At 29.4% G+C, this 11,807-nt stretch overlaps 2 protein-coding genes across 2 annotated transcripts; both read left to right on the forward strand.

Annotated features, from left to right (window-relative positions):
• Positions 1–2,477: 2,477 nt before the first annotated feature.
• Positions 2,478–4,918, forward strand: LOC130823439 (GDSL esterase/lipase At4g30140-like). Its single transcript, XM_057688058.1, has 3 exons — positions 2,478–2,757; positions 3,113–3,286; positions 4,558–4,918. The coding sequence occupies exons 1-3, from the start codon at positions 2,523–2,525 to the stop codon at positions 4,794–4,796; spliced, it is 648 nt and encodes a 215-aa protein (XP_057544041.1). The 5' UTR covers positions 2,478–2,522; the 3' UTR covers positions 4,797–4,918.
• A 1,095-nt stretch (positions 4,919–6,013) lies between these two features.
• Positions 6,014–11,521, forward strand: LOC130823986 (GDSL esterase/lipase At4g18970-like). Its single transcript, XM_057688842.1, has 5 exons — positions 6,014–6,300; positions 7,383–7,507; positions 8,502–8,741; positions 9,767–10,007; positions 10,831–11,521. The coding sequence occupies exons 1-5, from the start codon at positions 6,054–6,056 to the stop codon at positions 11,043–11,045; spliced, it is 1,068 nt and encodes a 355-aa protein (XP_057544825.1). The 5' UTR covers positions 6,014–6,053; the 3' UTR covers positions 11,046–11,521.
• Positions 11,522–11,807: the final 286 nt, after the last annotated feature.

Consider the following 11,807-nt stretch of genomic DNA (forward strand, 5'->3'; position numbering starts at 1 on the left):
TGTTCTATTTACTATAAAAAAAATTTCTATTTATATTACAAATTTTGGACAAAAAAAAACCTTAATCATCCTTATTTTAATATTTAATTTAATAATGCTTATGGTCCCACATATCTTCCATTAACTTTATATCAACATTTTTACATTTCTTACGGTTTTCATATATTTCCTACTAATTTTATAAAAACAATTTTTTAATAGTTCATCATCATCATCCAACCCAGTATCTCCCGCTCATAAAAAACTAAAGACAGGGTCTGGAGAGGGAAAGACAGCGGCAACTCATACCCATAAAGGAGAGCGCGACCAAAGGAGTCCCCTGACTCGAGGAAGATAAAGAGACGTAGATACACGTGAAAGATAACTAAAAGGCCTATAAATAAAACGGAGAACCCACTACAAAAAAAAAAGAACTAAAAGAAAGGACACGAAGGCGTGGATAAGGCGTCTCCAACTACTCCTATCCCTAGTCAGATCCGCAGAGAGGCGTTTCCAACTACATTTTTTTATTAGTTGTAGTACTCATATTTAATCTACTAATTTTTTTAATATTTTTAATATTTATATATCTATTATTTAAATTTTTTTAAAAAAATTCTCATAAATATTTCTTGTGGGAACTTCATTAAAAACAGAAGAAAATAAAACAACTATTCAGTTATTATCATAATGTAACTAGAAAGTTGCAATAATTCAGCAAATTGTCAACTTTTGTAAGATGGGCTTTTAAAGAATACAAGTCAAACAAAGCATATAACGTAATAACGATACAGCATCATCATTCGAATTAAAAAAAAACTTAGCTAATTTAATATACTTTTCTTGTTTTTTCTTTCTCTATAATACAAATGGAAAAATAGCATCAACATGGGTTTATATATTACGTACAATTTTATATACTCCATGGACCATCAGTCGCATCTTAGTTTTTGATACACTCTCTATTCTTTTAAGTTTATCCTATTTGGATTTTTCACACATATTAAGAAAAGTAGAATCTTTGTAGTAAGTGAGTATTATTTTAATTAAATAGTAGTATGAAGTAATGATTGTATTGGTATTATGAGAGACAAAATACATAAATAAAACAAAAAAACAAAATATTATTGTCATTAATGAAGGGAAAACCGTAGAGCAACTTACAAAGGGCCAAAACAGAATTTTATTTTCAGTTACAACTCTCTTTTCTTTTTTGGAAAGTTTTGGAGGGCAATTAAAAATAATGGAGGGAAAATTCTGAATACTTAAACATATACACAGCCATTTCATTGGCTAATTAGACTATATATGGATTACTTCCTTAATTTAGCATAATGATTGAGAATCAATAATGAAAGCAAAGATGACTTTCCAAATTTTGCAAGGGGCTATATATTGCAGCATGTACAAATGAACAGTACATCATCACCTCAATTCTCAACACAGCAGCTTAGTTGAAGATAATAGTAGCCATTAAGGTATGAATAAGAAAGAGGAGAAGAAATAGTCTCGCGATACTGTGAACATGCGTCATCTTCAATGGACTTTTAATAGGCCTCAAGTTCTTTCTTAGACCACCTTAAAATCTCATTTGAGTATGAGTGTGACCGACCATGCAAGGAACACGAACATAAATCCCCATAATCACAAAGGCCATCATAAAGATAACTAGGAATTGATGAAGAACTAATAGATCTCTTGTTTTCCATACTCAAAAATCAAAATACGATCTAGGTCAGTTTTTTTTTAAATTTAAACCCGAAAAAACAAGGAAGAAAGATCAAATTAAAACAAAGCTTTGAAGAAACGTTAATGGCAGTTGAAGAATATGGGGTTGATTTTGGAGATTAAGGACCAAAAATTATGAAACTTACCTCAAAATGTAGAGAAAAGGCCGATCTTTATTTTAGTTCAATAAAAATGAACTAAAATTAAGGGATTAACAGGGGGCAATGGTTCAAAGAAGCCATGAAAATGGCGAGTTTGACGACAGAGAGTGAGAAAAAGAGAGATCAGAGAGACACGACAATTGAGGGGGTTATAATGAAGGGGCGGGTCATACGAGAGAACTAAGAGAGTGAAAAAAAGGGAGGTGTTATGAGGATATGTTAGGGAAAAAAGAGTTTCAAAAATGGAAAATATTCCAAAGTAGACAAACTTTTGAAACTACCCATTATAATAAGGTGGACAAATTTAAAAAAACGGAGGGAGTATTATTTATCTATTACTTTTAATTAATTTGTATTTAACTTATATTTATAAGTAAAATTATGATCAAGTAAGATCTTATTTAATTCGTCTAAATGTAAATTTTTTTATAATTTTTAATTATATCAAATTACATTTCAAAATATTATGTTAAATTAATAATAATAACATGTGTGTCAAAATGAAATAAGAGACTCTTGAGTATATTAGTATATGATTTGGGATTTCGTGCTATAAAAAGCTATCATGAAACACGTAACCTCAAAACTATACTTTTAGTACAACATAACAAATAAAACTAGAATAATATATAGTAAGTCCATAATTAGAAAAAAATGTGGAAAAGGGTTGAAGCAATAATATTAGTTGTTATTTTGTGTAGTAAATTGGTAAGTGGTGGGTCTATAGTGCCTTGTTATTTCATATTTGGAGATTCATTATCAGATGCCGGTAACAATAATGATCTTATTACCATGGCTAAAGTTAATTACTCGCCTTATGGAATTGATTTTCCTCGAGGAATTGCTACCGGAAGGTTTACCAATGGTCGCACCGTTGCAGATTTTATAAGTAAGTTTTTTAATTTTTTAAAAAAATTATTTTGTATTGCAGATGATAAAATATAGATGTTATATTGATCACTTTTAATCATCAGCTTAAATTTTAAATTGAATTGATTTTATGATATAATATCAGAGCTAACCAATGTCATATAAGGGTCATGAACTCATGGCCGGAATTCAAACTCTGATAAATCAAGAAAAGTAGTAAAAGGGCTCGTTCATCTTCATTCCAAGGAAAAGATATTAATACAATGTCATAGGATTATTTTAGGTATTAAATTATTCTAGTCAACTCTATAATCATGGAGTAAATATCTCAATTATCTCTTAGAATAATATCTTCCTAATAATAATCCAATAATATTCTTTGCATATTCCTAACAATAATGCTACTAAATGTGTTGATGAAATCAATCAAGCTGTCAAGATTTTCAATACCAAGCTTAAAAAGTTGGTGGATTATTTCAATGCAAATCTCCCTGGAGCCAAATTTACCTTCATTAATCTCTACGCAATGCAATCATTATCTCCTATTGGTACGTGTGTGCATCCCACGTATCATATTTATTTTTAGGGAAATTCCACGTGGTCATCCTGAGATTTTAGGTTTTCCACGTGGTAACCAAAACTTTAAAAAAATTCACGCGGTAACCTTAAGGTTTACCAAATTGTTCTCCCGTGACCTTTTTGCACATTAAACATTAGCAAACGTTAATTTCGAAGTTTTAAAGTTGCTGTAAGCTTATTTATGCGACTCACGATTTCAAATATTATCAATTTCAACCTTATCCCCTAAAATATAAACTCTAACTCTACCATCTTTCATCCAAATCTCTAAATCCAAAGATGGTAGAGTTAGAGTTTATGTTTTGAGGGAAGAGGTTGAAACTGATAGCATTTGAAATGGTGAGTCGCATAAATAAGCGTAGAATAGCCTTAAAACTTCGAAATTAACGTTGGTTAACGTTTTATGTGCAAAAGGGTCACGGTGGAACAATTTTTGTAAACCTCAGGGTTACCGCGTGGATTTTTTACAAGTCTTGGTTACCACGTAGAAAACCCAAAATCTCAGAGTTACCACGTGGAATTTCCCTTATTTTTATCTTTAAAATGTTCCATGTTAATCTGGTTGAGTTGGTTCATTGCATTGGTATCAAAGGCAACGTGACAAGTGGTCACTGGTTCGAATCTCAATCACCCCTCATTCAAAGTGGAATATCCAGCACCTATGCGCATCCTGGGGTCTCAACCATCAGTTTAAGCTTTTGGTTGAGTTGATTTCTTAACATTTCATGCTAAGACTAGTTAATTAGATAGGCTGGGTATATATTCAACCTTTAGGGTATATATTTAAATGACATTTTGATAAATATCTGTAATTTTGAAACGAAAATATGTACTCATTAATCAATCTCTTAAGGTAGACATTATGATCAATTTTTTCGTATATATTTTAGAATTTTGAATTTCAAAATATATACGTATTATGTACCGTACCACTAACCTAAATAAATCTAATATTATGTCCGTGTACTTATTATATTTTAGATTCCAATATATATATCCTTTCATACTTGCACTTTTAATTTCAGATTTTCATATATATCCTCTTATATTGATACTTATAATTCTATTAAAACGGGGTTGATAAAATTTAAAGTTTTGACTTAAATATATTTAATATCGTCTCAATAAAGAAGCAACTTAATTAAAAGTTCTAAATGATGCATCTGATGGTTGAGATTAAAAATGTTTTATTTATTTATGTAAATATTTGTATTTATTTTAGAAATGATTTTGCATGCAGGGTTAATTTCATCATCACCATGCTGCAAAGTATTAAGAAGTGACTTCCAGTGTGAGCCAAACTCTACACCATGCCGTAACAGAAATTTACATGCATTTATGGACGGATTTCATCCAACGGAATCGGTGAATAGATTTGCAGCCACAATTTCATTCGGCACATTACTTCCATTATTTGCTCATCCGCTTAATATCAGTCAATTAATTAATACTGACATCAATAATGTCCTCCAAATTTAGAATAATACTCCTATTTCGGCTATGTGCTATTCATGATTATTTATTAATTAATAAGTTAATAAAGGAGTACATATGTTGTAATTGTTTATTCTTATATATTATTATCTATTCAAATAAATGTAACTAGCTAAAATAAATGATCTTAATTCATTGCATATCATGAGTGGTATCAACATGTCATATTAATCTTATTGAACCAACTCAGCCAAAAACTTAAACCTTCATATATAAAAGAGCTTTTTTGGTTAGAAATGTAAATATAACATAAACACTCTTCAAACCTGACGCTAATTATTTTAATTTAAATGAAAGGCGGTTGAGATTTGAATCTCACGGCCACGCTGGCTTCTGATACCTTGTTAAGAAACTAGCTAACTAAACAAAAAACTTAAAGTTAATGGTTGAGACCTCAGGATATGTTATATACTTTAACACCAAATAATTTGATTTTCACATGAAAGAATTAGAAAGACTTAATAAGTATATATATAATCAAACTCTAAATTAGTATAAGATCGTTTAGAAAGAAGTCAAAAAATAAACAGACCCTATACAACAGTTAGCCAAATAATTCACACTTTTAGGCAAGTTATTACTCTTTAATCGTAAGAGATTGACACACTTTTTATTTTAGTATGTTTTTTTAGCTCTATAATATTTCTATTTTACGTAATGTTCCCACTATTTTCTTTATATACTTATCTATGGAGATGTTCAAAACAGATCCGATGATCCGATATTTACCCAATGTTTTAATTGAACCCGACTTTAAAATACATTTAAAACTATGTAAAAATCAATGTGTACACAAGACTTGGTTTCGAACCAACTCAAAACATTTAAGCCGAAATCGACTCGATGCCCCGAGTGAACACCTCAACAGTTATCCACATATCTTCTCTTACTTCTATTTTACCAATATAATATATGTAGTAATCCTTATTAAATAATTTCTCAATATTTTTGTACTAATTGTTAGGAGTATAATATCTTAGGCAAGTAGATAGTATTAACATAATAACCAAGAACAATACTAGTCAAACAAGACTGGCGTTGCAGCAGTGACATCATTCAACAAACTGATATGATAATTATTATATAATAAGCAATTACCCATAAAAAGAAACATGGGTTGCCGAATTAGGAAATTATATTATTTGAGTTACTTGCTATAAATATGGTATCTGCTTTTGGTGCAATCACAATATTTAGAGTTAGTCATAAGTAAATGAACAACCAATAATAATAAAAAGATCAATGAATATGTGGAGAATTTTAGGCATTAGTGCACTTATTATATATAGCACGGTCCGTAGTAGTTTGGTTAATGGTTCACCAAAAGTGGGATGTTACTTCATATTTGGTGATTCTTCCTCAGACGCTGGGAATAATAATGGGCTTACAACAATGGCTAAAGCAAATTATCCACCTTATGGTCTTGATTTTCCTGGACATATTTCCACCGGAAGGTTCACCAATGGTCTTACCATTGTAGATTTTATCGGTAAGTATATATACATATAATATTGCATTGGTTCTTTTTACTAATATTTTCTTAACCATTTCTATTTGTTTTGAACTTGGTCATCTTGTTCATTTTTGGGTCTGAAACGAAAGTTAAAGACACTTGAATTTTAGGCCTAATAAATAATAGAAAAAAATTATTTAGAATAATTCAACTTTTTCATGATTTTCTACAATAATTCCATATTAATCATGAATAACCTCAACTTTATAGGGTATTTGCCTAGAGCAAACTCAGGTAATCAAATGGCCTGTTATTGCAAGTTTTATTTTATTAAAAGATAAATTAAAATATATGTCAAAAACTAATGTTAAAATTCTTTTAGAAATTTTTATGTAAATTTTTAAAATTCTTCTCTAACTTTATATTAATTTTCAGTTTACTTTTTTTGATAAATTACCTACTATAGTAGGTCATCTGAATACTTATGCTTACCCTAGGCATATACCCCATAAAGTTGGGATTATTCATGGCTAATCAATAGTTGAGATTATTAAAGAAAAATTATGAAAAGGTTGAATTATTCTATGTAATTTTTTCTAAATATTATAATATTTTTTTTATTTCTTATTGTTGATTTTTAACTATTTTATAAAAAAGACATTTATAATAATAACTCAAGTTAATGTATCATTCAACTTCATATAACCTTGTACATAAGAATAAATTTTTTTGGCTCGAATGGCTTAAGAAAGATAAAGCTCTTGGCGTTAATTCGGTTTTTCCTTGCTAATCAATGACGATAATTTCAAGTTAATTTCTCTTACAAGATTAGCTACAAAGTGAATATAAGTAATGCCATAACTAAATCTACATCTCATCAAATCACTTGACTATTTATACATATGTATCATCATGAAATTTTTTTTCAATTTAAAATATTGCATAATTATTTAATAATCCTATATAACTACTTATCGATTTAATTTAAATAAGTTTGCCATTATCTGATCTATATTCCACGATTCTTGTAATTTTTGAATTTTTAGTGATATGTATGTATTAAACTTTAAATTTCCCTTTCGTAATAAATTATGCTTAGCTTGTGTGTAATTTTACAGCTCAACTCTTGGGATTTCAAAGATTTATAACGCCATATAGCAATCAAATGGGACAAGAAATATTGACAGGCGTCAACTTTGCTTCTGGTGCTGCTGGAATTCTCCCACAAACTTCATCACACTTGGTACCATTAATTAAAATATATTTTTTTTATATTTAATTTATGGACCTAAATTAGAAATAACACTTGATGCAAACCAATTAATCTAAAGAAAACACAAATTAAAAAATTTCATATTTAACAAGGGTGATTTTAAGCAAGTATCAAATATCAAGTTTGTCTTAACAATTCTTTAATTAGGTTACTTATTTTGCACAAATTCTTCCTTGAGACCGTCTATACAAGAAACGTCTCAAGTTTGAGCCGGTAAATTTTTAATTTTAAAAAAAATTAATTAAACTTCTAAACACACGAGTATAGTTGGATATATAATGATCTATGTTTGGGATTATAACATTACATAGTTGGGTATATAATGGTTTTTGTTTGGAGTTATAATAGTATGTGTTTGGGGTTACAGTAATATATATTTGGGTATATAATGATCTATGTTTTGGGTTATAACATTATATAATTGGGTATATAATAGTCTGTTTTTGGGTATAATATTTTTATAAAACCAAATATACTATGTTATAACCTCAAATATATGTTGTTATAACCCCATATATATTATATTATAACCTCAAATATATATTGTTACAACTATAAATATATTATATTATAACCACAAATATATGTTGTTATAACCTCAAATATATATATTTTTATAACTCCAAATATATTATGTTATAACCCTAAATAAATTATGTTATAATAATATATGTTGTTATAACACTAAATATATTATGTTATAACCCCAAATAAATGTTGTTATAACCCCAAATATATTATGTGACTTTTTACAATGCACTCACACGTGCGCTTTTGTTTTATGATTTCAGCAACAATTTTTTTTTTAATTAACATAAATTAGATTTAGGCTGAGCCGGACTTTTGAGAGTCGTCTTAAAAAAGACGGTTTCTCAAGAGAGAATCTAATTATTTTGTAGGACGTTAATTTTCGGAAAAAATTTAAATAAATAAAGCCTTAAAATTTATCTTTTCTACGTTTCAGGGTGATCGAATTTGGATGAGTCGACAATTACAAAATTACATGATCACAATTTCAAAGCTAGAGGCAATGGTCCAGGGTCCAGTTGCTAATTACCTAAACAAGTGCTTGTACACAGTAAATATGGGTACTAATGACTATATTAACAACTATTTCATGCCTCAATATTATCCCACAAGATATCTCTACAACCCTGACCAATTCTCTACTCTACTTATTGCTCGTTATAGGGCACAATTGCAGGTTTTCGTTTATCTCTTCCATCAACTTATTTTGTCCCTTGAGTTATACAATATTCGTTTTTATAAGTTCTCATATTATGTTAAGGAATCTTGATACTTTAATTTAATGAAGTGTTATTTTTTCTACTAATGCCTAAATTATTTCAGAGATTATGCAAATATATGTAAAAAAAAATTAACTTAATCAAAAGCTTAAGCTTTTTTAAAGCGCTATGTATGTTATATACTCTAACTCTATTGTTCTCTTCACACGAGTGCCCTTTAAACTAAAAGTGTATATAAAACGCATGGCCTTCGCATACATGGTGCAAAATATTCCACTTGAAATAAGAGGTTAGATGAGATTCAAATTGCTGACTATTTGTTATGTCACATTGAGCTCTAATACCATATTAAAAAATCAACCATTCAAAAGTTTAAGCAAGAAGATAAATTTGTGTTAAATATATGAACATAATTCCAACATTGTTTTCATGTTAACTAGTTTGCTTCAATGAAGTTGTTAAACTTATACAAACAACAATATGTTATTACCCTAATGCGGTAATGCCATTAATTAACGGCTTCCACTTAGAGTGGGATTTGGGGGATCGAGTGTATGCAACCTTACCCTTGTCAGTGATAAGAATACTAAAATAAGACAGCTAGTCTCTTAAGAGACTGTCTCTTTGAGAGACGTATCTCAAGCATAGTCCATTAAAGATTAATGTCTATTCATCATACTCTTAATGCCTACCTACATTATCCTTAATGCTTATTTACTGTATCCTTAATGCGTACTTTCAATATCATAAATGTCTATTTATAATATTTTAAAAATATATAATGGATCAGCCAACTAGAAATGGCCTCTCACAAGAATTTGTGAAAATAAGATTGTTTTCTATTAACTCTTAGTATATGACAAACATAATATCTAACTTCACATAAATAAAAAGCGTTCATATTAATTAATTTAGTCATTTTATCATAGTCCATTATATTATTATAATTAACTAACGATGGCAACATTATTGTTTGTGATAGTTACTATATAATTCAGGAGCAAGAAAAGTAGCAATATTTGGAGTTGGTCAATTAGGTTGCATTCCAGCTGAAATTGCAATGAATAATGCTACACAATGTGTCCAACAAATTAACCAAGCCGTACAGCTTTTCAATTCAAAGCTAATATCCCTCGTAGATTATTTCAATGCACGACTTCCTGGAGCCAATTTTACATTTATCAATTTCTATGCCATGCAATCTTTGGCTCCTCTACCTCCTGGTATGTCCCTATTTTAGAACCTTCTCGAAACTTTTAACTTTATACTACTAGTTGCTAAATTATAACTTAGCGCTCAACGACAATCATAGCTTGACTTCAAACTCATTTGTTTGACGTTGAAATTTAATTAACACGAGAAGTGATATTTTTAAAAAATCATTTACTTCATAGCTTATATTTGATCTTAAATGTTATGAAAAATGCAAGAAAGATAAACATAAAATAATAAAGATCACACATAAATTTTACATAGATCATTAATGTTAAATTAGTATATAACCTATTATGAGGCCTGAACCCTCAGTTTAAGTTTTTTTGTTGAATTAGTTCATTGACATGGTATCAGAGTTAACGTGAAAAGAAGTCACAGATTCGAATCTCAACCAGCCTTTATTTATAGTGGAACATTCATAAGGAAGGTTTTTATTACATCAACACTTTTAGTCCAAAAGGCTCTCGTATAAATATATTTATTCTAGAGCCTCAACCATAAGTTTACGCTTTTGGTTGAGTTGGTTCCTGAAAATTAATGTGTTCGCTACGTCTGTAGGTAGAGAAAAAACATATTTTATTGATATATAGGGAGTGAGTTGAATACAAAATACGATGACTATGTTTTAAGGGTTTATACAGGAATCCTAGAAACTTCTTAGGAATGGTATTAGGCCCATAACAAACATATGCAAACCAAATACATGAAGATATGACTCATTTTATTACAATAAATATTTTTCAACTACCCATGAGTAAAAAAATGTAAATGATATGACAATTAATAAGAATGTGATGAAATAATTAAAAAATTAAAATTACGAATTTGCAGGTATTATCACAAATTCAACATGTTGCAAACTAAGAAGTGATTTTCAATGTGAGGCATTTAGTGAAGCATGCAGCAACAGAAATACATATGCATTCATGGACGGATTTCATCCAACTGAAATTGTGAATCAAATTGGAGCAACATTTGCATTCAACTCTCCCATTCCAGCGTTTGTTCATCCTATCGATATTTCTCGATTAATAACAAACACTTAGCAATATTAATCAGGAGTCCTACACGTCTAATTGTAAAGGCCACCTTAGGACCTCTTTGGTTTACAAATTACAATACTTGTATTAAAATGTGAGACAATAGCCTACATCGATAAAATATGAGTTGTGAACTTGCATATGTATTAGATAAGATAATCCTCCTACTACCATATGGTTTTGGAAAACAATGAACCTCACCAAATATATGTGCAAGTTAACGCTCTTGACCCGTAGGTTTGTGGGCCCGATCTCACGGGTGTCCCATATCCACACGAGTGGGCCACGGTAAGATTATGTGATGAATTGTCACAGTCTAATACATATGTGGTACACCTAAATAAAATCCCAAAGTCTCTCCGTTTCATAATATTTGCTATATTTTCCAATGTCATCTATTCGTAAAATACCTTACAAATCATCATATTTATCTTTGTTTTATTCATACAATATGTCTCATTTACTTATACCTTTGTCATTATTTAGAGCAATAATAATATTGTGTTATCAATCAATCATTTTCTTGATATTTTTACCAAGTTGAAATAATTTGAGTATCTCACATAAAAGTTAAAACAAAAGACACACGTAAGCAAAAGAATTTTGATGAAAAGGATGTTATGATTTGGTAGACGATAGAAAACAATGGGCACATGCAAGGACGATTATCGTTGGATAGCAATTACAACAGACGATGATCAACCCATGATGATTAGAGGGCCACAAATAAATAATGTTTTTAGGACTTTAAAAATCAAAATAGATTTA

The sequence above is a fragment of the Amaranthus tricolor genome, chromosome 9 (assembly GCF_026212465.1).
Source record: "Amaranthus tricolor cultivar Red isolate AtriRed21 chromosome 9, ASM2621246v1, whole genome shotgun sequence".
NCBI lineage: Eukaryota > Viridiplantae > Streptophyta > Magnoliopsida > Caryophyllales > Amaranthaceae > Amaranthus > Amaranthus tricolor.

Coding starts and splice junctions, on each gene's coding strand:
- LOC130823986 (XM_057688842.1), top strand. CDS start 6,054: ATGAATATGTGGAGAATTTTAGGCATTAGTGCACTTATTATATATAGC. Junction 7,508..8,501: donor CACAAACTTCATCACACTTG/GTACCATTAATT, acceptor TCTACGTTTCAG/GGTGATCGAATTTGGATGAG. Junction 10,008..10,830: donor TTTGGCTCCTCTACCTCCTG/GTATGTCCCTAT, acceptor ACGAATTTGCAG/GTATTATCACAAATTCAACA.
- LOC130823439 (XM_057688058.1), top strand. CDS start 2,523: ATGTGGAAAAGGGTTGAAGCAATAATATTAGTTGTTATTTTGTGTAGT. Junction 2,758..3,112: donor CACCGTTGCAGATTTTATAA/GTAAGTTTTTTA, acceptor TAATCCAATAAT/ATTCTTTGCATATTCCTAAC. Junction 3,287..4,557: donor GCAATCATTATCTCCTATTG/GTACGTGTGTGC, acceptor TTTTGCATGCAG/GGTTAATTTCATCATCACCA.